This window comes from Salminus brasiliensis, chromosome 2, assembly GCF_030463535.1.
Source record: "Salminus brasiliensis chromosome 2, fSalBra1.hap2, whole genome shotgun sequence".
NCBI classification, from domain to species: domain Eukaryota; kingdom Metazoa; phylum Chordata; class Actinopteri; order Characiformes; family Bryconidae; genus Salminus; species Salminus brasiliensis.
In genome coordinates, this window is record NC_132879.1 from 55,078,040 (window position 1) to 55,099,593 (window position 21,554).

The 21,554-nt window shown below is 39.8% G+C and overlaps 2 protein-coding genes across 5 annotated transcripts in view; both read right to left on the reverse strand.

The window, feature by feature from the left end:
* Window positions 1–373: 373 nt before the first annotated feature.
* On the reverse strand, window positions 374–8,786 carry LOC140550162 (apoptosis facilitator Bcl-2-like protein 14). The gene is made up of 6 exons (XM_072673999.1): window positions 8,724–8,786; window positions 6,385–6,641; window positions 5,623–5,721; window positions 4,523–4,581; window positions 2,803–3,072; window positions 374–1,601 (listed from the first exon to the last, which is right to left on the reverse strand). The coding sequence occupies exons 1-6, from the start codon at window positions 8,756–8,758 to the stop codon at window positions 1,557–1,559; spliced, it is 765 nt and encodes a 254-aa protein (XP_072530100.1). The 5' UTR covers window positions 8,759–8,786; the 3' UTR covers window positions 374–1,556.
* Window positions 8,787–12,481: 3,695 nt separating this feature from the next.
* dgki (diacylglycerol kinase, iota) overlaps window positions 12,482–21,554 on the reverse strand; it is a 91,497-nt gene continuing 82,424 nt past the window's right edge. For all 4 annotated transcript variants that reach the window (XM_072673210.1, XM_072673212.1, XM_072673211.1 and 1 more), the window contains 7 exons: window positions 21,508–21,554; window positions 20,622–20,647; window positions 20,041–20,078; window positions 18,962–19,082; window positions 17,264–17,300; window positions 16,996–17,095; window positions 12,482–16,017 (listed from right to left, as the gene is read on the reverse strand). The exon at window positions 21,508–21,554 is cut by the window's right edge and continues 78 nt beyond it. In XM_072673210.1, the coding sequence (XP_072529311.1) occupies window positions 15,901–16,017; window positions 16,996–17,095; window positions 17,264–17,300; window positions 18,962–19,082; window positions 20,041–20,078; window positions 20,622–20,647; window positions 21,508–21,554 (486 nt within the window). In that variant the 3' untranslated portion in view covers window positions 12,482–15,900. The remainder of the gene's footprint in view (window positions 16,018–16,995; window positions 17,096–17,263; window positions 17,301–18,961; window positions 19,083–20,040; window positions 20,079–20,621; window positions 20,648–21,507) is intronic.

Genomic DNA, 21,554 nt, shown 5'->3' on the forward strand with positions numbered 1-21,554 from the left:
AACCGTGCTGGACTCCGGCCTCCGTCGCCCACCCCGGGTTTAGAGGATAGTGAGGCACAACTGCACACATTGTTTTATTAATTGAAAAGTATTTGATTAAGATGAATATCTGAATAATATATGAATATGAACACATACGCTTTTTTTTTGTATTTCTTTTATTTTGTAGTACAAAAATAGAAATAAAGATGTTTTTTAGAAATACAAAACCCAATTTTTTAACATTTAAATAATTTTGCATGATTGTTTCTACTTGAAAAACTGTATTAAAGCTACAGAGCCTCTAAAAGGACTATCAAGAACAAACAAATCTCAAATTAAATTTCTTGGGATAATTATTTCAAAACAATTTTATCAGAATACATTTCTTGGGATAATTATTTTAAAATAAATTATCTAATTAAATGTAGACAATTGGATAACCCCCCCCCCCTCCTTCTTTTGAATAATTATCGAAAACCCACGCCCCGATCCCATATGTTTTCTCATATCCTTTCAAGGGCTGCATATAAAACTAACCCTGTTGTCTGGAGGTGTACTTAGTACATCACATACATCCTTTAAACAGAAACACCCAAATAATTTATAAACACCCAAATAAAATGTAAGTATAAATATATATATATATAAATATAATCATAAAGTGGTTCATGAAGTGCAGGAACCGTATTAATGCAGTATTATTGACTTATATTCAGTATATTTGCCAATTTTCTTTCTAGTTTTAATATTAAAAATTAATGCAGCCATGCACAACAATCTTCTGTACTCACGCATTATTAATGTTTACATTGCTGGCATTTGGCTAATGCTCTTATCCAGAGTGACTTCGGTCTCAATCTGAGCTACACAGGTACGAGTGTTCCTAATGTGGAGTTTGGAGATTTTTTAAGGACTCTTATTGGTGGATGGTGGTGGGCTTCGAAAGGGAAATTGAAGCCCACTCTGCCACGGTTATCCACTATTACACATCAACATGCTTCTTTAAATTGCATAAGAAAATACAGCATATATAACAATCAGCCATAACATTAGTACCTAATATTTTGTACTGCCACAATCAATCTGACCATTTGAGGCATTCGAGACTCCACAAGACCTCTGAAGGCGTCCTGCTGTGGTATCTGTGGCACCAAGACTAACTAACTAACATTAGCATCAGATCCTTTAATAAGTCCTGGAAGATGTGAGGTGGGGCCTCCATGAGCATCAGTGAGCCTTAGGGTGACCATGACCAGGACACCGGTCATATCAGTTGGAGGTGTTCTGATGACCCAGTCGTCTAGAACATCACAGTCTGGTTCTTGTCAGAGTGGCTCAGATTTTAATGCTTGCCCACTTTTCCTGCCCAACATGTAGACCCCACCTCCTGACCGGAGCCACTATAGATTAAAATAATCAAATGTTTTTCACGCCACCCGTCAGCGGTACTAATGTTATGGATGTTATGGAAAACAGTACTGCAGATACAAAAAAAAAGCATAGGCAACATCAGCGTAGCGCCCTGAGATTTAAGACAAATTAGTCCGAGAATGAAGGACCACACTTCTGCTGGTTTACTCGACCTCCTCTTCTTCATCGTCGGTGCTGAACACTTTCTCCTGAGAAGATAAAACCACAACAAAGACTTTAGCTTCACTGTTTATGAACAGGAATAAATAAATAAATACATACATACAAATAAAGCTGTAAATAAAACAAGTTTTTTGCTCTTATAGCCTCAAAATACAAGATCATAGAATTACAATATTTAAAATTGAATAAATGTTTATATGAATATATAATGTGAACATTACATTAATAGCCACAATAATATTTAATTCTTATATTAGGCAATGCATTCTGTTTATTATTAGTTATGAAAGCCATGGAAGTATTTTTAAAACCTCCACAATCTCTAAAACAGCAGCTTTACAACTTCCAATGGAGGTCAGTGGAAAAATATTTGATTACAGGTAATTTTGGAGTATTTCTATTGGTCCATTCATCACAATTAGACACAAAATTAATAATAATGATAAAAATGTGAATATTTATTATTATGAAGGTTATTATTATTAATTATAGATTATTATTATTACGGTTATTTTGAGGGTTGTTTTTATTATTATTATTATTATTATTATTATTAGAAGAAGAAGAAGAAAATATAAGGTTTTTGTGTAAGGGTGACATAAATGTTATAATAATAATAATAATAATAATAATAATAATAATATTTAACCATATTTGTAATATTTGTCACTCACAATAACCTTGTATCTGCATAATAATAAATATTAAAATATATTAACTATTATTATTTTAATATTTATTATTATCTAGATATGAGGTTATTGTGAGTGCCAAAATATTTTAAAATGTATTAGTTATTATTATTAATAATAATAATAATAATTATTATTATTATTATTAGTAGTAGTAGTAGTAGTAGTAGTAGTAGTAGTATTATAGGAAAATACAAGGTTGTTGTGTTAGGGTGACATACTGAATTATAATTTATAAAATTATTATTGTTTTTTTATTATTATTGTTGTTTTTTAAATTATTATTGTTTATTATTTTTATTATGTAGATACAGGATTTTAGTGTGAGAGTGACATAATACATATTCAAATACATATTAAAATATATTATTATTATTATTATTTTTATTATGCATTTTGTTAATTAAGGTTTATGGTTTCCAGGAAGTTGCCAAGTCAGATTTGTAACAGACTAGCAGTAGTAAATCTGTTAGTGTGGGCAGAACACGGCTCGGCTCGGTTAGGTAGAGGTTTACTGTAACTGGGGTTTACTCACATAGCCCCCTTGTTGGTTGACCCAGGGGGTGTAATAGTCCTGCAGGTATTTGGCCCCGAAGCCCAGCACTCTGTTCATTGGGTGGCGGTCCATGGTTTTCAGACGGCTGGTGAGTTCACAGACCAGAGCAATGTGGGCTTGCTTGGGGTGTTTTGCAGGTGCAACTTCTTCAGGGGTTAGTCTCCGTATGAAGAGTGTGGTCAGCTTCTGAAAGGTGTTGTAAGTCAGAACGTCCTGTAGTTGCTGCATGAGCTTGTGGTTGTTCCTGATCTACAGACAGACAGACGTAAAACAGCAGACAATGAGTGACATTAGAAATAAGCCACGGGAGGGGAAATAGGGCACTGAAATGCCGAAGTACGCTCCCTAGATTCCCCGACTGCTGGTGAAGGAAGCGGCAAGCCGTCAGACTGACACTTTTATCTCTTGGGAAGGAAGTTCTACATGCCAGCTCCAGATACTCAGGGTCAAATGACCAAAACACAGAGGTGTTATGCATATATGTATATATGTGTGTGTGTGTGTGTGTGTGTGTGTGTGTGTGAGTGGTGTTATATTAAGATATTAAACTATTATTATTATTATTATTATTATTGCTACTACTACTACTATAGACTCAGCACAACACAGCAGCTGGGCTACGTAACACAACCTCATTGCTTTCATTTGTAATTCACAAAGGATCAATAACACAAATGACCAAATTAGATAAAAATAATCTGTGATAACATATTTATGTATTAATGTATTTATTAATCTATCCGAATTTATCAACTCTTTGATATTACAGCATGTTAATTTGTATTGTGTACATTGATAAATATAGACTAAATAATACATATATTACCAAATTATAAAAAGAAAATTCAGTATAATTCACATTTTATCAATGTATTTATTAATGTATTCATATTTTTAGCTCTATGATATTACAGCAGTATGTTGCTTTAAACTTCATTATCTCGTTAATTTTTCATTTTCACAAGGATAAATGTAAACGGATCAAATAAGACATAAATTGCCCAATCTAAAATAAATATTGTATAAATATAAATATTTTCTAAGTTAATGTTTAGTGTGTTTGTAGTGCCCCCTTGTGGAATACATTTTGTAATCAACCTTTACAGGGGGAATCATTTCTGGTTCTCTAAGTCTGGGCCAGGGCCTGAACCAGAGCCTGAACCAGGGCTTGAACCAGAACCAGAGCCCGAACCAAGGTCTGAACCAGAGCCAGGGCCAGAACCAGAACCAGAGCCCGAACCAAGGTCTGAACCAGAGCCAGGGCCGGAACCAGAACCAGAGCCCGAACCAGAGCCCGAACCAAGGTCTGAACCAGAGCCAGGGCCTGAACCAGAACCAGAGTCCGAACCAGAGCCCGAACTAAGGTCTGAACCAGAGCCAGGGCCTGAACCAGAACCAGAGTCCGAACCAGAGCCCGAACCAAGGTCTGAACCAGAGCCAGGGCCTGAACCAGAACCAGAGTCCGAACCAGAACCAGAGTCCGAACCAGAGCCCGAACTAAGGTCTGAACCAGAGCCAGGGCCTGAACCAGAGCCAGAGTCCGAACCAGAGCCCGAACCAAGATCTGAACCAGAGCCTGCAGTTCAGTGTGAGTTGATCTGATCTAGAGAACCATCATCAATCACGGATTCAATAAATGAATCAATACACTTCTAAAACTGGAAAGACTAGAAGATCAGTCCCAGCACTACACACTTACTTCCTCGTCAAGTTTGTCCCCTTGCTCTCTGAGGATGTCCACTATTCTCTCAATGATATCTGTGAACAGAAGAGTAGGATCATGCTGTGAACTCCAGTACTGTCACTTAATGAAAAATCAACCCAGCAAACAGAGCAAGAACCAAGTCATCAACTAAAGGTAAAGTCACCCAACTGTTATACTGGATAGAACGGTGGCAGGTGACTTGCCATGCTCTCAGACATGCTTGAAGAAACTTTAATTAATGTATTTATTAAATATATCCATATTTATTAGCTCTTTTATATTTATATTATTTACATTATTCAAAATCGTACCCCCTCCCCCCCAATAGTCAATTTTTATATTCAATTGTATGAATTACATCTTTTTCCCAAAAGCCCCTCTGGTTTGGGGTTAAGCACCTTATTTATAAGAGTGTAAATTCAGGACCCGGGCGGTCACTAAGATCAGAGCATCGCTGGTTCGAATCCCAGAGAGAGTTGGCACAGTTGACAGTAGATGGCGCTCTCCCTCCATAATCGTTTTGTTGCAGTGTTGGCCACCACTGGCGTCTGCAGGCTGGTGCATTGGATAAGCCCGGTGGCCAGGCTGTGGACGAGGCCTGTAGCCGACTATGCCAATCTCTAATAAGCCACAGGGCATATGATCGGTGCAGCTAAAGAGGCTAAACTGGAACAGCTAAATTGGACACAGTCTCCACCATTATTTTCTGTACGGGAACTATAAAGACCAGGATCACGAAGGAGATGCAAATACGGAGCCAATCAGTGGATCCCCAGGTCATTAAGCCCTCCCACTGAAAGGTTCTGAGGCCCTAAGTACGGTGAGCAAAACAAGCCTGAGCACGCGACTCAATGCATTCCTGACAGCAACAAAAATACCAACATCTGCTGATGTTCAGCTTATCTCCCACTTCATCTCAGCAGCTCACCTGACCCTAACGTCTCTGGCAGGCTGTGCGTTTACACAAACAAGGGCTTGCACCACATTCAGGAGACACGCTGAAGACGAATTTGAGTCATCGGTGTAATAAACAGATCTTAATGGCTGGTGTGAAAAAGGACCGGAGCAGGATGACTCATAAGCAGGTGACTTACCATCACCATCCGTTTCCAGATCAGAGGGGAGGAAATGCACAGAATCAGCGATCTTGCTCAGCCTGCTGACAATGGGACCGACGTTGGAGTGAGGAGCCACTGAAATAACAACAACAGTGACAGAGCAGGTTTCAGTTCTCCTCTCAGAGACGGCACAGTAAGAACAGAGGCCGTCTGGATCCACAGCTACTACCGTTTACTACAGGAAACTACACGTGTGTGTAATAATTCATCAAAATCAATACTGAGTCGATACAATATTGCAAATCTGATCAATAAATCAATCAATAAATAAGACAAAATATATACACACTCAGCCATTACATTAGCACCACCCGCCTAACGACGCATGGACTCCATGAGACCTCTGACGGGGTCCTGCCGTGGTATCTGACCCCAAGGTCAACGTTAGCAGTTGTGAGGCGTGAGGTGGGCGGGGCCTCCATGAGCATCACTGAGCCTTGGGTGCCCATGACCCTGTCGCCGGTTCACTGGTTGGCCTTCCTTGGACCATTTTGGGGAGGTACTGACCACTGCATACCAGACCCCCCCACCCCCCCACCAACCCTAAGGCCTGATTGGTGTTTTGGAGATGTTCTGATGACCCAGTTCTTCACAGATTAGGATAATTAAAGTTTTTATGTCACCTGTCAGTGGTACTAATGTTATGGCTGTATAGTGTTATGGTGTATAGTGGCAGAGAGAGAGAGAGAGTGAGAGAGTGAGAGAGAGAGAGAGGTAGAGATTAGTTCTGACACTCACCTCCACCTGAGGATGGCCGGCATCTGTGACCTTCACTAACCGGACTGTTGTCCTCCGCCTGAGGCCGAATACAGCTTATGAGTGCAATAATTCTCCTTATCTTCTTCTTTGCTTTATGGCGCTCATCCGACGGCACGGGTGAAGCAGCCTTTTTCTCCCCCGTCTTGTTGCTCTGTTGGGGGCCAGAGTACGTGGGTTCCTTCTTCTCTGTGTAGATTTGCAGGAGTTTGTACTCCAGGCTGTCTGTGGCCTCAACGCTGCTCACAAACACAGAAAAACAGCGTTTCGTTCTTTAGGTTACACATACAATCTGTACACACTCAGATACCCTATATGGACAAAAGTATTGGGACACCTGCGCATTCATTGCATCTTCTGAAATCAGAGGTATTAAAAAGAGCTAATCCTGCTTGTGTTGAAGTAACTGTCTCTACTGTCCAGGGAAGAAGAAGGCTTTCTACTAGATTTTGGATGAGCATTGCTGTGAGGATTGGATTGTATTCAGCAACAACTGCTGCAAAAGCATTAGTGAGGTCAGGAGGCCTCAATAAGAGTGTCAATAGGTTCATGTCTGTTTACCTGCTCCAGAGAGTCCTATTCTACGTAAAGTAGCTGAATGCATTCATTAGAAGGGGTGTCCACAAACATTTGGACATATGGTGTGAACAGCATATAGTGCATGTCTAATACAGATATTTTGAATTAGCTGCAACTTTGGAGAAAAGTGGGTGCACCAGGCACCAGGGACGTGACTGTTGTTGTACTGAGGGGTGAGTAATACACCAATCATGATCATCAATCATATAAGAGCTAACTAGTCCTGTTCAACTGGATGTAACTACTCAGCACAACCTTTAATGATCACTGAATTAAACAAAACATGGGATTATAGTTGTATTATTGTAATTGTATTTTGAGATATATATATATATATATATATATATAGGGCTTACAGTATAGGACATGAAAACAAGTGAATGTTACAGAAAACAGCATGTGAATAAGAACTGGGGCTTTCTGCCATAACCTGACCACGTGTAGGCGGGGGATTTATGTCACTACATGTCAAACTGTGTATTATTATCTGGAACTGTAAGGTGGTTTTGTGATTTTTTTGTGTGAAAATGTGCCTCTTTCTTGTTTCCAGTGTTGCTTATTAAATCAAATCTAGTCTGACAACACGCATCATTATCAGGGTTGAACAACATTCAGAACTGAATTGAGAATGAATGGATTTTTTACACCTCTAATGTAAATGTAAGGCTAATATACCAAAAGTACTGGGATAAATATCATTTTACACCACAGTATTTTTTATTGTAGATAAAATATTTTGATCAAATCAACATTTTATAGTTGGACATTTTTTCAACTTAATAAATAAATCATGATACATATTGTATAAAATCTTCAAATATACAGCTGAACTACAGAAATACAGGAAGGTGCTGAAAGGCAAGGCAGGACGCAGCTACAGCACTGGCAAACAGATGACGTAACGCCGTCTTCTCTGACGGTGCTTCTCAACCTCACTGAGAGAAACAGACAGGCTTACCCAACACTGAGCTGAGCTGACACTACTCGGGGATTTTTTTAGGGGATTAGTCCAGACATGTCTGCTTCATCTTCAATCTGTAAATCCTTCCTTTACGTATAGAGCCATTTAAATTTATTTAATATCCTTTTTTAAATATTTTTTTCAATTTATTTTAATACCAATTAATACCTAAATCGCATTTTTTTTTTAATTACGGATTTTGCAAAGACTTTTACTTATTTTTTAAAGGGTCTTTCATTTCTTTTTAATTATTTGACTTTTAGTTTCATAATAAAACCGCGCCTAACTTTTAATATCTGACGTTAAATGTTTGAGAAATTGTTTTTAATTCTCATAGCTGACTTTTACGTTTTAAAAAACGTTTAAAATTCATAATATATATAATATATACATATATATATATAAATAATAATCCTAACTGACTTTTAGCGAGTGTCCAAAAAAGACTTTTATTTTGTAGGCGACGGTGACAGGTCAACGTCACATTCCAACACAAACAAGACACGTGATTGTGTTTGACAAAACGTTTAATAATAATAACAATAATAATAATAATAATAATAATAATAAATAATATATATATATATAATAAATATAATAATGATAAAAAAGATATATACAAATATATTATATATATATTAATAAAAAGTACAGGTTAAAACTTAACCACACCGCGCTTTTCTACATTAATTACATACCGTTATTAATTAATAAAAATAATTATTACTCTCTAAAAAATAATAATAATAAAGGTAAACGGAGGCAGATCTCACACACTTACCGGGTTTGCTGCATATCGACGGTCTCGTTCGCCATCCTTCCACCTCTTCACCCTCCGCGCCTCTCGGCAGACTGCGCACCCTGCGGAGCAGCGGGGGGGTTATTTCAGCCTGAGGTGCAGACAGAGAAGGGGCGGGGTTACTAGCGAACACACTGACGAACCAGCGATGCGTCTCTTGTCACGTGACTTGCTAAAACACATCAGTGGAGAGAAACATGAAACATGATGATCAGCCAAACCTGATCTGGAAATAATTGGGGAAATTTTACATTAGGGGATGAATCTTCAGTCTGTAAATCCTCCCTTTACATATAGAGACATTTACAGTGTAAGACCTTAATCACATTATTTTAATTACTGATTTTACTATTTAAAAAAAAGGGTCTTTAATTTTCAGACACTTTCTTGGTTGATAATAACAAGAATATGTATCATATATGTGTGTATATATATATTACATATAGAGACATTTACAGTGTAAGACCTTAATCACATTATTTTAATTACTGATTTTACATAAACTTTTACTATTTAAAAAAAAGGGTCTTTAATTTTCAGACACTTTCTTGGTTGATAATAACAAGAATATGTATCATACAGAGACATGAAACGAGATTATAGAAATTGTTTTTAATTTTCATAGCTGACTTTTACGTTTAAAAAAAACTTTTAATATTCATCGTCGACTTCTTGGTTGATAATAACAAGGATATCTATAATTTATATATATATACAGAGATAAAGGGAAGACATGAAACGAGATTAAGACCACCCAAAGCTAATCTAGCACTAATTGGGGGAAATTTTCCTTTTGGGGATGAATCCAGACAATGCTGCTTCATCTTCAGTCTGAAAATCCTCGCTTTACATATAGAGACATTTACAGTGTAAGACCTTAATCACATTATTTTAATTACTGATTTTACATAAACTTTTACTATTTTAAAAAAGGGTCTTTAATTTTCAGACACTTTCTTGGTTGATAATAACAAGAATATGTATCATATATGTGTATGTGTGTATATATATATATATATTACATATAGAGACATTTACAGTGTAAGACCTTAATCACATTATTTTAATTACTGATTTTACATAAACTTTTACTATTTAAAAATTAGTCTTTTTTTTCTTTTAGTTTCATAATAAAACCACGTCTAATGTTTAATGTCTGACTTTAAATTTACATTTACATTTACATTTACGGCATTTAGCAGACACTCTTATCCAGAGCGACTTACAAAGTGCTTTGCTATTTACCCAAGAAAACCTCAGCTAGTTAGAATAGACTAATAACTAAAAAAGATACCCCTAAGCTTAGACACTACTAAACACAAGACAATAAGGCGACCATAGTACTCTAAAACAACAATCCCTGGCTTAGGAGGCCAGTGCCTTATCCATTAGGCCTCTGGGGCTGGCCTAATGTTTGAGAAATTGTTTTTAATTTTCATAGCTGACTTTTCCTTTAAAAAAACTTTTAATATTCATTGTCGACTTCTTGGATTATAATAACAAGGATATCTATAATTTATAAATATATAAATATATAAATAATAATCCTAGCTCACTTTCAGCGACTGTCCAAAAAAGACTTTTATTTTTTAGTATTACTCTCAAAACAAAAAAAATTACTGCTGGGACAGACACGCCAGAGGGGAAACCTGTAGGTAAATAAAAAAAAATAATAATAATAATATTTATATATATACAGAGATAAAGGGAAGACATGAAACGAGATTAAGACCACCCAAAGCTAATCTAGCACTAATTGGGGGAAATTTAAATGTTTGAGAAATTGTTTTTAATTTTCGTAGCTGACTTTTATGTTTAAAAAAACTTTTAATATTCATCGCCGACTTCTTGGTTGATAATAACAAGGATATCTATAATTTATATATATATACAGAGATAAAGGGAAGACATGAAACGAGATTAAGACCACCCGAATCCAGACAATGCTGCTTCATCTTCAGTCTGTAAATCCTCCCTTTACATATAGAGACATTTACAGTGTAAGACCTTAATCACATTATTTTAATTACTGATTTTACATAAACTTTTACTATTTAAAAAAAAGGGTCTTTAATTTTCAGACACTTTCTTGGTTGAAAATAACAAGAATATGTATCATATATGTGTGTGTATATATATATATATATATATATATATATATTACATATAGAGACATTTACAGTGTAAGACCTTAATCACATTTTTTAATGTGAATGTGAGGTTGTCCTGTCACCGTCGCCCACAAAATAAAAGTCTTTTTTGGACAGCCGCTGAAAGTCAGCGAGGATTTTATATATATATACAATATATATATTTTATTTTATATATTATATATAATATATTATATATATATATAAAATCCTAGCTGACTTTCAGCGGCTGTCCAAAAAAGACTTTTATTTTGTGGGCGACGGTGACAGGACAACCTCACATTCCAACACAAACAAGATACGTGATACAAAATAAAAGTCTTTTCTGGACAAAAAAGACAAAAAACTGATTGTGTTTGACGGGAAACCTGTAGGTAAACCGAGGCAGATTTCAGACACTTTCAAGACATGAAACGAGATGAAGACCACCCAAAGCTAATCTAGCACTAATTGGGGTAAATTAATTTTTAATATATATTTATATAATAATCCTGGCTGACTTTTAGCAACTATTCATAAATTTATAACTTAATGTTAATCTTAATTTTAACTTTATGTAAAAAACACTCAAGTTCAGAGTAATACCTTTGATGTCCCGTAAGACCACCCACAGATATAAAAAATTCCATGTGTGTACAGACTTTTTTTTATATATTTGACTTCTAGTTTCATAATAAAACATAATTTAACGTTTAATGTCTGTTTGAGAAATGTCTTTTAATTTTAATAGTTGACTTTTAAGTTAAAAAAAATATTTATATCTTTTAATCTAAGCTCAAGATCTCAGTAAAACCTTTGATGTAAGACCACCCATATGAGGAAAATGAATAGAACTGGCTAATATACTTTTATATTTTCAATATAATGAACATTTTCATGAGTATATTATATATTTATATTTATAGAGAATAGACAGAACATTTCCCCTTTGGAGAATAAACTATGTGCATAAATATATTCTAATAAAGTTTTGGCCCCCCTGTCCCAGAAAGCGGACACCAGTGTTGACGAGCTGTCAAAACCACGTTACTTCTGATACACGGAAGTGACAGTGAGAAAGACTAGACCCCCTAAAGCAAGAACACATTTATACGCTCAAGTTTAGAGTAAAACCTTTGATATGAGACCACCACGAGTGAAAAAATAGTGACCATTAAAACCTTCAATACATCTAATCCTTTAATAATGCCCTGCAACCCACTGTCCTTCTCCATCAAGATCATATGTGATGCTACCCACATCATCACCAGTGCTGAAGCCAAATGAGCTTTACAGGCTCCGCCCATGACCAAGGTCCACTGCAATGGATGCCCACTAGGGTCCCACCAGGGTGAGGGATTAAGCATGGGCCCCATTTGGATTGTACACTGCATATGAGGCCTAGATGGAAGGCATGTGAGATGAGGGTGGGCTGCAATGGTGGGAAGCCCAATTGGGTCCCAGTAAAAATGCATGTACAAACCCACTCAGAGCCCATGCCCACCTGGAACCCACCTGGAACCCATCCAGCCCACGTTCCACCAATGTGAGCCCCACATGAGAATGTTTTTGGCTTATTACCCTCTCATAAAACAAGGTCATACAGATATGTGTGTAATCTGGCATGCTTTATTCTCAAATGCTGTACTTCAGTTTGTCAAAAATAATGAACTGGACACCAAGTAACAGTGAGTGTAGATGTGAACTCTGTGAAAATCTAGACGAAACCTTTTTTTTTTGGTCTTGATTATAAAGCCAGTCTCTGGTATGGCACAAGGCAAGGCCTTAGGGCAATAAAACACTCAGGATAAAGGTTATGTGTTACAGTCCAACAGGGCAGAAAGGTTTACTCTCACATTAGCATGAATGGTGGTCCGCAGTGGATGATCAACATCAACATTTTTGTTTTTTTTTTTACCTCCGCATAAAGAATTACAGATTACATTTGAACATCATAGTCCTATTTTCTCCCATAGGTACGGACAACACTGGTACTTTCCCACTGCGGCTCTTCTTTAATGACCAACATTCCAGAAAGATGTGAGACCTATGTAACACATCCATAGTAATTCGTCATCGGAGTCCAGTGGTGAAGACTCTCAGACACTCAAAATAGACACTAAAATACACGAGTAGAAATGGAAAAAAAAGACATTCAAGTAATCCCATCTTTCAAAAGATAAAAAAACTGTCAGAATCTTTGAACATGTATCTGATAAGTTATGTCTGTTTCTTAAAAAAAAAAAAAAATCAAATATAGAAATAATACAGAAATAATGCCATTTCATCAACATCGTCGAGGGGCGAAAATATCCAGAGAGGTAATAAAATCTCATGCACGATAAAGCTTAAAATCACAAATAATACAAAAAAAAGAAAAACACAGCAGATCAATAATATAGAATTCACTCTCACAGCAGGTTCAGCAAGTTTCCATCGTGGCCGTTTTCATGCAGATGCTTGACGGCTTTCCTGTCCTGGATACGGCCACCGTCAAAAGTGCAGGCCTACGATATCAAAATCAACACCAAAAAGCTACTGTTTAATGCTAACTGCTTACATTCTGTCCACAGAGATCAGAGATTGCACACACGGGTCGCTCTAGTCTCCCTTAGCTAACCTTGCGGATCTTGGGTTCACCAAGTCGGCAGTACACTGGAGAGGGCGCCGGAACTGAACTAGAGAAGGTTCCTGAATGTGGAGACAGACAATCTCAAAAATAAAGATGCTTAAGTTGGATTATTGTAAATTTTACCCAATTCCTACCCAATTTAGCTGAGCCAATGAACCCACCCACTCACTCGGACCCTGTCTAGGACTCCTTCCCACCCCTATCACTCGCAATGCTCCCGAACCTAGGAAGGTGAGGATAAGCACATGCCTCTCCAAGCACCGGTTCCCCAGCATACAAGACACCTGTGCCGGCCAGCATCACAATAGGGAGTGATGAGGGCGGAGAGCGCCATCTACCCACCCAGAGAGAGCAATTGACCAATTGTGCCTCTCTCAGGCTCCGGCTGCTGATGGCGAAGCAGCATGGCCAGGGATTCGAACTTGTGATCCTCGGGCCACGGTGCCGGCGTCTTAGGTGGCTCTTTGAGCGTTGCCGTAGAAGAACCAAGAACCTTGTTTGTAACATACACCCAACAGCCATAACATTAGAACCTGTCTCAGCACTCAGGTGAAGTGAAAAACACTGATGCTCTTCATCTACGGTGGGATCTCTACATCTGTCAAGGGGTGGACCTAGCTACATATCAGGCAGCGAGTGAGGTGATGTTGGTGTTAAAAGCAGGAGAAATCTGAAACATCTGAGAACCAAACTGTGATGTTCTAGACGACTTTGTCACCAGAACATCTCCAAAACCTCAGTCATCCGGTAGGTGGGGGCTTTTCTTGGGGTTTTCTACTCAAAGTGTTGAACTGTGTGAAGTACTGTTTCAGGGTTCACACTCACACATTCATGCTATTACAAGCAGGGTTCTTTATGGAAAAGGAAAAGTGGTTCTTCTATGGCACCTAGAGCTCCTTTATTTTTAAGAGTGTATCTTCATCCACCACTACTAAGAACAGAGAGCATATTCCATCCCTTAGCCTGTCGGTGCCTCAGACAACCGCTGGTCTATTAACATTAATGTAATGTAGAAATAAAGACATAAATGCACAAATGTCATCCATTCATATTGCATTGAATATGGCTCAGATTATTCTATCTCTTGTTTCTGAAGATAAATAATTTGACAATCACACCACTGTCACCTCACACCAAACAATAATAATAATAATAATAATAATAATAATAATAACAATAATAAAAAATAAAACAGATGCTCATATTACAGGTATACTGTATTTACACTGATAATCAGATGTAGACAGATTCAGGTTCTCCTCATTGAATCTCAGTCCTCCATCCTCTTCAGGTTCTTCAGGTTGCTTCTCAAAGTTGTGATATGGAGAAAAGTTGGATGCTCACTCCCTCGACTGGCCCAAACAGCAAAAAATAATAAAGACTTTTCTAGAATGACAGGCACGTAATGTCAGCTCCCTCCAGCAGAAAGAAAGAATTCCATGTTCAACGATACCATTACACAAGGACTCCAAGAGGCCTGCTTGCTCCCGGGTGGGCCAACCAGCAGAGGTTCCTCAGAAGGTCAAATAGTCACAAACTGATCAGTGCTCCACTCCAAGCGTGTTGAGACTCTGCAGAAATGCTGCGTGGCTGGTGGGTCACGTCTCACGGGCGGAAGTTTGGGTGTGAAGCCTTTGCTCAGCCTTGTCGGTTATATTACAGATGATCATATGGAGCTGGCAAAGACTACAGCCGAAGAAGATGGATGGTGGACCTCCTCAAGAATGTTAAAAGGGTGGACTGAAGGCAGGGGCGTCTTATGGGGTGGGAGTTGGGCGATTCTGGGGGATTCTAAGGGCCTGTTACTGACGGGCATCCTAAAAATGTATTTATTTTATAAGTATTTGGACAGAATTGTTAGAGTTGGGGGGGCCAAATCTTTTTTATGGGGCCCAAAATCCCTGGTTGTGCCTCTGACTGGAGGAGTGGGCTGGCTTAGGCAGCAGTGTAACTTTCAGTCAGATTCGACTCCAAGAAACCCCTCATGCCCACCATTTAGGAAACTATGGTGAGAAACCCTTTCCCATGAGGCGCTGAGAGGAAACCCACGTCTCTTAAATAAAGTAAAGTCCATTTCTAAAAATAAATAAATAAATCAATAAATAAAAGCAATAAATAAATGGCAAAAACAAATCCATCCTAAACCCACAGTGATTCCTAGGAAGTAACAGTGAGCTTTTCCTTCTCGGTGTGGCTCTTCTCCAGAAAGGATACCCATCCCTGTATGAGGCTCCTTTTGGTCACTGCCATGACCTTCTCACCTCTCCACTTCATCTCTCCTGTTCTCTTTCTTTCAGTCTATCTCCGGATGTGAGCGAGTGACCTCTGATACTTCCATGAGTGGTGAAAGCCGCAGTATACGGGGGACCAATCTCGTTACACAGGGTTCGGAGCTCCCTCACACAGCCGTCTCCAGGTCCTCACGAGCCGCCGGCCCGTCTGACTGCTGCCCGTCCAGATAGGAGGCCAGTTCAGAGTCTCCGGCTTCCTGAGCACAATCCTTGGGAGTTTTCCCCTAAAAGGAGTGTGAAAAACAAATAACTGGGTCAAAACCTGTATTTTAATGTACACTTTATGGACAAAAGTATTGGGACACTTGCTCATTCGTTGTTTCTTCTGATGTTTAGGGTATTTAAATAATAGCTTATCTTGCTTTTGTTGGAGTAACTACTACTACTCTACTTTACCCCTGTACCCCAGCCCGGTAGATTTGAAAAGAGGCAACGTGCTGTGGTTGAGGTGTAGACCTTCAACTTGCTTGATCAAAATTGTAGCATTAAATGTTTTGGCATTACAGACATTTTTACACAGGGTGTTTTCACAGGCTCAAAAATAATTGAAAAAATGACTGACAAGCAGTTTCACAGGCAAATCAATAATTCATTACATTCCTAAAAAGACGAAGTGCGCTGGCGAGCCCAGCAACACCACAAAAACAGATAGACCATGGAAGACAGCAAAAAGTCCCGTCATAGCATGGGCATGTATGGCTTCCAATGGACATGAGTCACTGACTTTACTGATGATGTGAAACTGAGAGGTTGAAAAATGACCTAAAACATACAGTGAAAGCAACCCATAGAATTACAGATTCTTAAATGGCCAGTCAGTCGGCTGACCACCAACCCAACTGACATGCTTTATTTAGGAACTAAAGGCGGGGCTGCAGAAAAGGCCCAGCAATAATTCTCAACGGAGGAAACTGGTAATTTGGTCATGTCCATGTTTGCATCAAAGTATTAAACATCACCCTTACATTTAGAATAGTGTTAGTCTGTCCAAATACTTTTGAGCCTGTGATCTTGGTTGATGTTCATTTCAAATCCATTGTGGTGGTCCACAGCGGCAAAATCACTTGGCAATTGTCATTGCCATTGTCCAAATACTTACGGACCTGACTGTATTTGTCTACTATGAATAATCCCTTAAATGTAATGTGTGAGCGGCACATGATCCACTGCAGCTAATTTGTTAGGTGTGAAAAAGGACTTACGAGGAAGTTCGCTTTGTTGGGGGAAGCCCCAGCCTCCACTAAGAGCCGACACAACTCTTTATGGTGCCGGCGAGCAGCCTTGTGCAGCGCGGTGTCTCCTCTGAAAACATAACAGCTTCTTAGAAGAAGGGAAACCTTTCTGGGAGATTTCTGCTGGTTATTAGAGACACTCAGAGAAAACTCTAGAAGGTGGAATTTTTTATAATGTAAAAACGAAACTGTGGGTTTAATGCCAGTATGCAACGCAAATACACTGCCTGGCACTTACGTCTCCTTTTCTGTTAGATCCAGGATCATCTTTGAACCTAAAGAACAGAAGAGTACAGCGTGAGGGACTAACAAGCACACACAGCACATCTACACCTACTGTACCGCAGAAGCAGCGGCTGAGAGTGTCAAAGACCTAAGAATGACCGAGTGTATCTTGGTATGGCTCAATAATGACAGTTCGGTACACTGAAGAGACAAACCATGAACTCCACAACAGAGCTGGTTCATAAACCCCGCCCCCTAGAGAAAGCTCTAGTCAAAGCTGTAAAACAGTGATATGATGTGGCTGATACTGGAGAGCAGCTCATCACCTCCAGGCCTCATAACTGTGACTCGTTTGCTAGCTTTTACCCTTCCTTGTCTCCATCATCCGCTCCCTCTGGACTACCCCAGCTGAACCAAACTGGAGCTAAACACATTACTAGGGGCTTGGCTAAAAGCTAACCGGCTACAGTGTTAAAACTATGCTATAACATGCAGCTTCTGCTAGCTGTTGTAGTGCCGTAGACCTGAAAAGCCATAAAAGGAAAAGTAGTAATTCATTCAAAGGCAAAATAACAGGGTGGTAAATAGGACAGTTTTTTAATTGTGGGTCAGATTTGAACTTTTCCCACCTGTTCGTAGATCCCCCCCAGCACTAGCAACACTCCTGACACTAGGAGGGTAAGGACTTAACACACAGGAAGCCAGCCAGCCACCTCTTTACCAACTGCTGCCTATGATTTCAGAGGAAAGTGGCAGGTCCCCAGTTTCACCACACCAGCTGACATAGATGCCTGTGCTGGCCAACTCTGCTTAAGAATAATGGGTGGAGTGAGAGCGCCAACTAGCTACTCGCAGAGAGCACAACCAATTGTGCACTCTTGGACTCCAGCCACTGATGGCAAAAAACGTGCGACCCCTGAGCCTAAATGTAAATAGGTTCGTTTTGACGCCAACCAGAGTCACATACTTACTATTTCTACATTAAAAACCAACGTAAAACACTTTTTACATGATGTCCAGATGTTCTACATAATCCAATAATGACATTTTAATGGTTTCCAACCCCCAAAGGCCTTTTCCACCCAGTGTAGTGCACAAAATGTCAGGTCTAGTGTAATTTGACAAGACACAGATGGAATTTGGCCTCTGCCTTTAACCCATCTGTGCAGTGAACACACACACTTACACACCAGTGAAACACACACAGTGACCCAGGGAGCAGAGAGGGTGAAGGGTCTTGCTCAAAGGGCCTAACCGCGGCAGCCTGTCGAGCCCCGGCATCCAACCCACAACCCTGTCATCACTAGCCAGGCGCTAAGCCACCACTGCTCTTACTGAAGGGCAATTAGATCTCATTTATCAACTGTTCAGACTAATGTGTCCTTATTTGGGATTTGTCCAGTTTAGGAGGACAATGGGACATTGCTATGAGGATATCGGAGAATGATGCCCATAGCAGTTTTACAAAAGGCTACAGGCCTTCCTCCACATGCAGGGTTGAAGGGGTATAAGCAGTGTGTCAAGAGGTCCCCCTCGTACCCCTTGTTGTTTGGAACAGTAAATACAATTGCTGTATTTGAACCTGAGCTCTTACCACCACCACTGTTCATTAAACTATTAGGGTTAGCAGATCCATCTGAATGACTCACCCGTGACTCATTCAGAGCGAGTCATTGAACTTTAAACACTCAGTGTGGATCTCATGCCTCACCTTGCTGCAGAATGTAGCTCACCACCTCACTGTGGCCATTCTGGGAGGCCAGGTGCAGGGCAGAACGACCTCCCGAGTCTCTGACCAACAAACTGAGCCCACTGTTGCAGGAGCTAGACAACTGTGAGAGAAGAAGAAGAAGAAGAGAGATTGGTGTGGCTGGTGTAGCATAGCAGCTAACAACACAACAGCCCTCCCTTTCCATGGCACAGTAGGGTTCAATTCCCCAGCCTGACAAGCCCACCACTCCACACTAAGAGTAAGGGTCCTGGTGAGAATCCCAAACCCGAGTAACAGGATTCAGATGTAAGTCACTCCGAATAAGAGCAGCAGCTAAATGCTGTAAATACTGTATAAATATGACGTCCAAATGTTTGTGGACACCCCTTGTAATGAGTGCATTTGATTGTTTAAACTGCACACATTGCAGACATAGGCAATACTGGTCCCTGTAGAGCCAAGTATCGCCAATACAATAGGACTCTCTAGAGCAGATTAACATGAACCTATTGGAACCATGATGCCTAATGCCAGGCGTGGGCTATAGAGGGATATTTATATATATAAAGCCCCCTAGCATCACTGAGATGTGGAGCAGTGTAAGAACTGTGTTCTCTGGAATGATGGATGGTGGTGCTCCATCCAGTACTTTTAGATGAGGTGGGGTGGTGATTATCATCCAACATCCTGACGTCACTAACGCTCTTGTTGCTGGCACTGGATGCAACCATCAAATCCTCACAGCAATGCTGCTCCAAAATCTAGCAGAAAGCCTTCTTCCCTGACAGTATCTCTACAGTTACTCCAACAAAAGCAGGATAAACTCTTCATTAGTACAACACTTGATTTCATAAAAAATTATAATGGAGCAGGTGTCCCAATACTTTTGTCCATATAGTGTAAATGTATGATGATCAGCACTTTCCACTGATCTAGAGGGCAAAAGCAAACTCCATACAGCCATGACACAGTTGGAGGACAGCCATAAGTATGTTGCACTTCTCATTATTGTAGCAACCACAGCCCAGCACAGTTTTGTTTCCTGGGAAAGCAAAGGCTGGAAATTCAAAGAGGCTTACCGTTTGTATGTCACCTGAGCTGGCTGCAGTTAGCAAGGCTGCGATATGGACAGACAAGAAAATGTACTTTAGTTTCATAGGGCATAACTCATAGGGCAGTATCAGTTAGCTCTTTCTATGTGCCATCCAAAACATTTCCAGTGAAATCTAGGCGAATGCCTTCACAGGAGACTTTGGATGGCACTGTCAGTAGGAGCTTACTCCCGTGACACACCAATGGAATTTCCCTGAGGGTGAGGTAATTCTTTGGAATTACTTGGCCTTAGAAAAAGGCCCTTTCCTTCTACCACTCTACCAAGGTAAAGGTGCACATATTTGTCACTGTACAGTGAAACGTGTCCTCCGCATTTAACCCATCAGTGAGTACACACACACACCCAGAGCGGTGGGCAGCCAACTCCAGCGCCCGGGGAGCAGAGAGGGTAAAGGGCCTTGCTCAAGGGCCCAACAGTGGCAGCTTGCCGAGCCCGGGAATCGAACCCACAACCTTGTTATCAATATCCCGGCGCTCTAACCGCTGAGCCACCACTGCCTGGGTGCAACGAATGTTTGCCAGTAAAACTAGCATGCATGTACTGTACCTTGCTCTTCTGCTGACAAGGGAACCCTGCGAAGACAACGAGAAGAACCAGAATCAGTCAAATTTCCTTTATTTCATACTCTCCTGTTTTTTATACTAGGTTACTAAGTATAAAATACTAAGTATACTAAGTTGCACCCATTGCAGACACACACACAGCCTGTCTAGTCCCTTTTGAGAAGTACTGCCAATACAATAAGACTCTCTGGAGCAGATCAACATCATGAACCTATTGGCACCATGCTGCCTTATGTCAGGCGTGGGCTATAGAGGGATATAAGGCCCCCCAGCATTGAGCTGTGGAGCAGTGGAAGAATGAATGGTGCTCTTGACCTCACTGAATGCAATCAAATCCTCACAGCAATGCTCCTCTAAAATCTAGTAGAAAGCCTTGTTCTTTTTCTTCTCTGGACAGTAGAGACAGTTACTCCTATAAAAGCACCCTTGATTTCAGAAAAAACAATGAATGAGCAGGTGTCCAAATACTTTTGTCCAAATAGTGCATGTCAAAAGTACCCAGAAATTGCTTCCCATTATTACCTAAACTACTTTTTTAACACAGCCTGCATAGTCTATATAGAAAGGCATTGCCAATAGCATGGCACATCCGCATCCTAAGGGATCCTAAGGTAATGACCAATGCCTTGTGTATTGATTAAGCAGCACTGAAGTGCCCAGATCTGAGCTGTGGACCTGTGTTCTCTGGAGTGATGGAGCTCTATCCAAGTCCTCTGGGATGACCTGCATTAATAATCATCCAACAGTAAAACCTGACCACACTAACGCTCTTGTAGCTGAAAGCAATCAAATGCTCACAGCAATGTTGCATCGTCAGAGACGTAGAGGTTGCACATGTAAAGGACAGACCCTGACTGAGTAATTCTCACCCAGAGCTGGGCTCCACGACCACATCAGGCATTTCTGGGACTCGGAC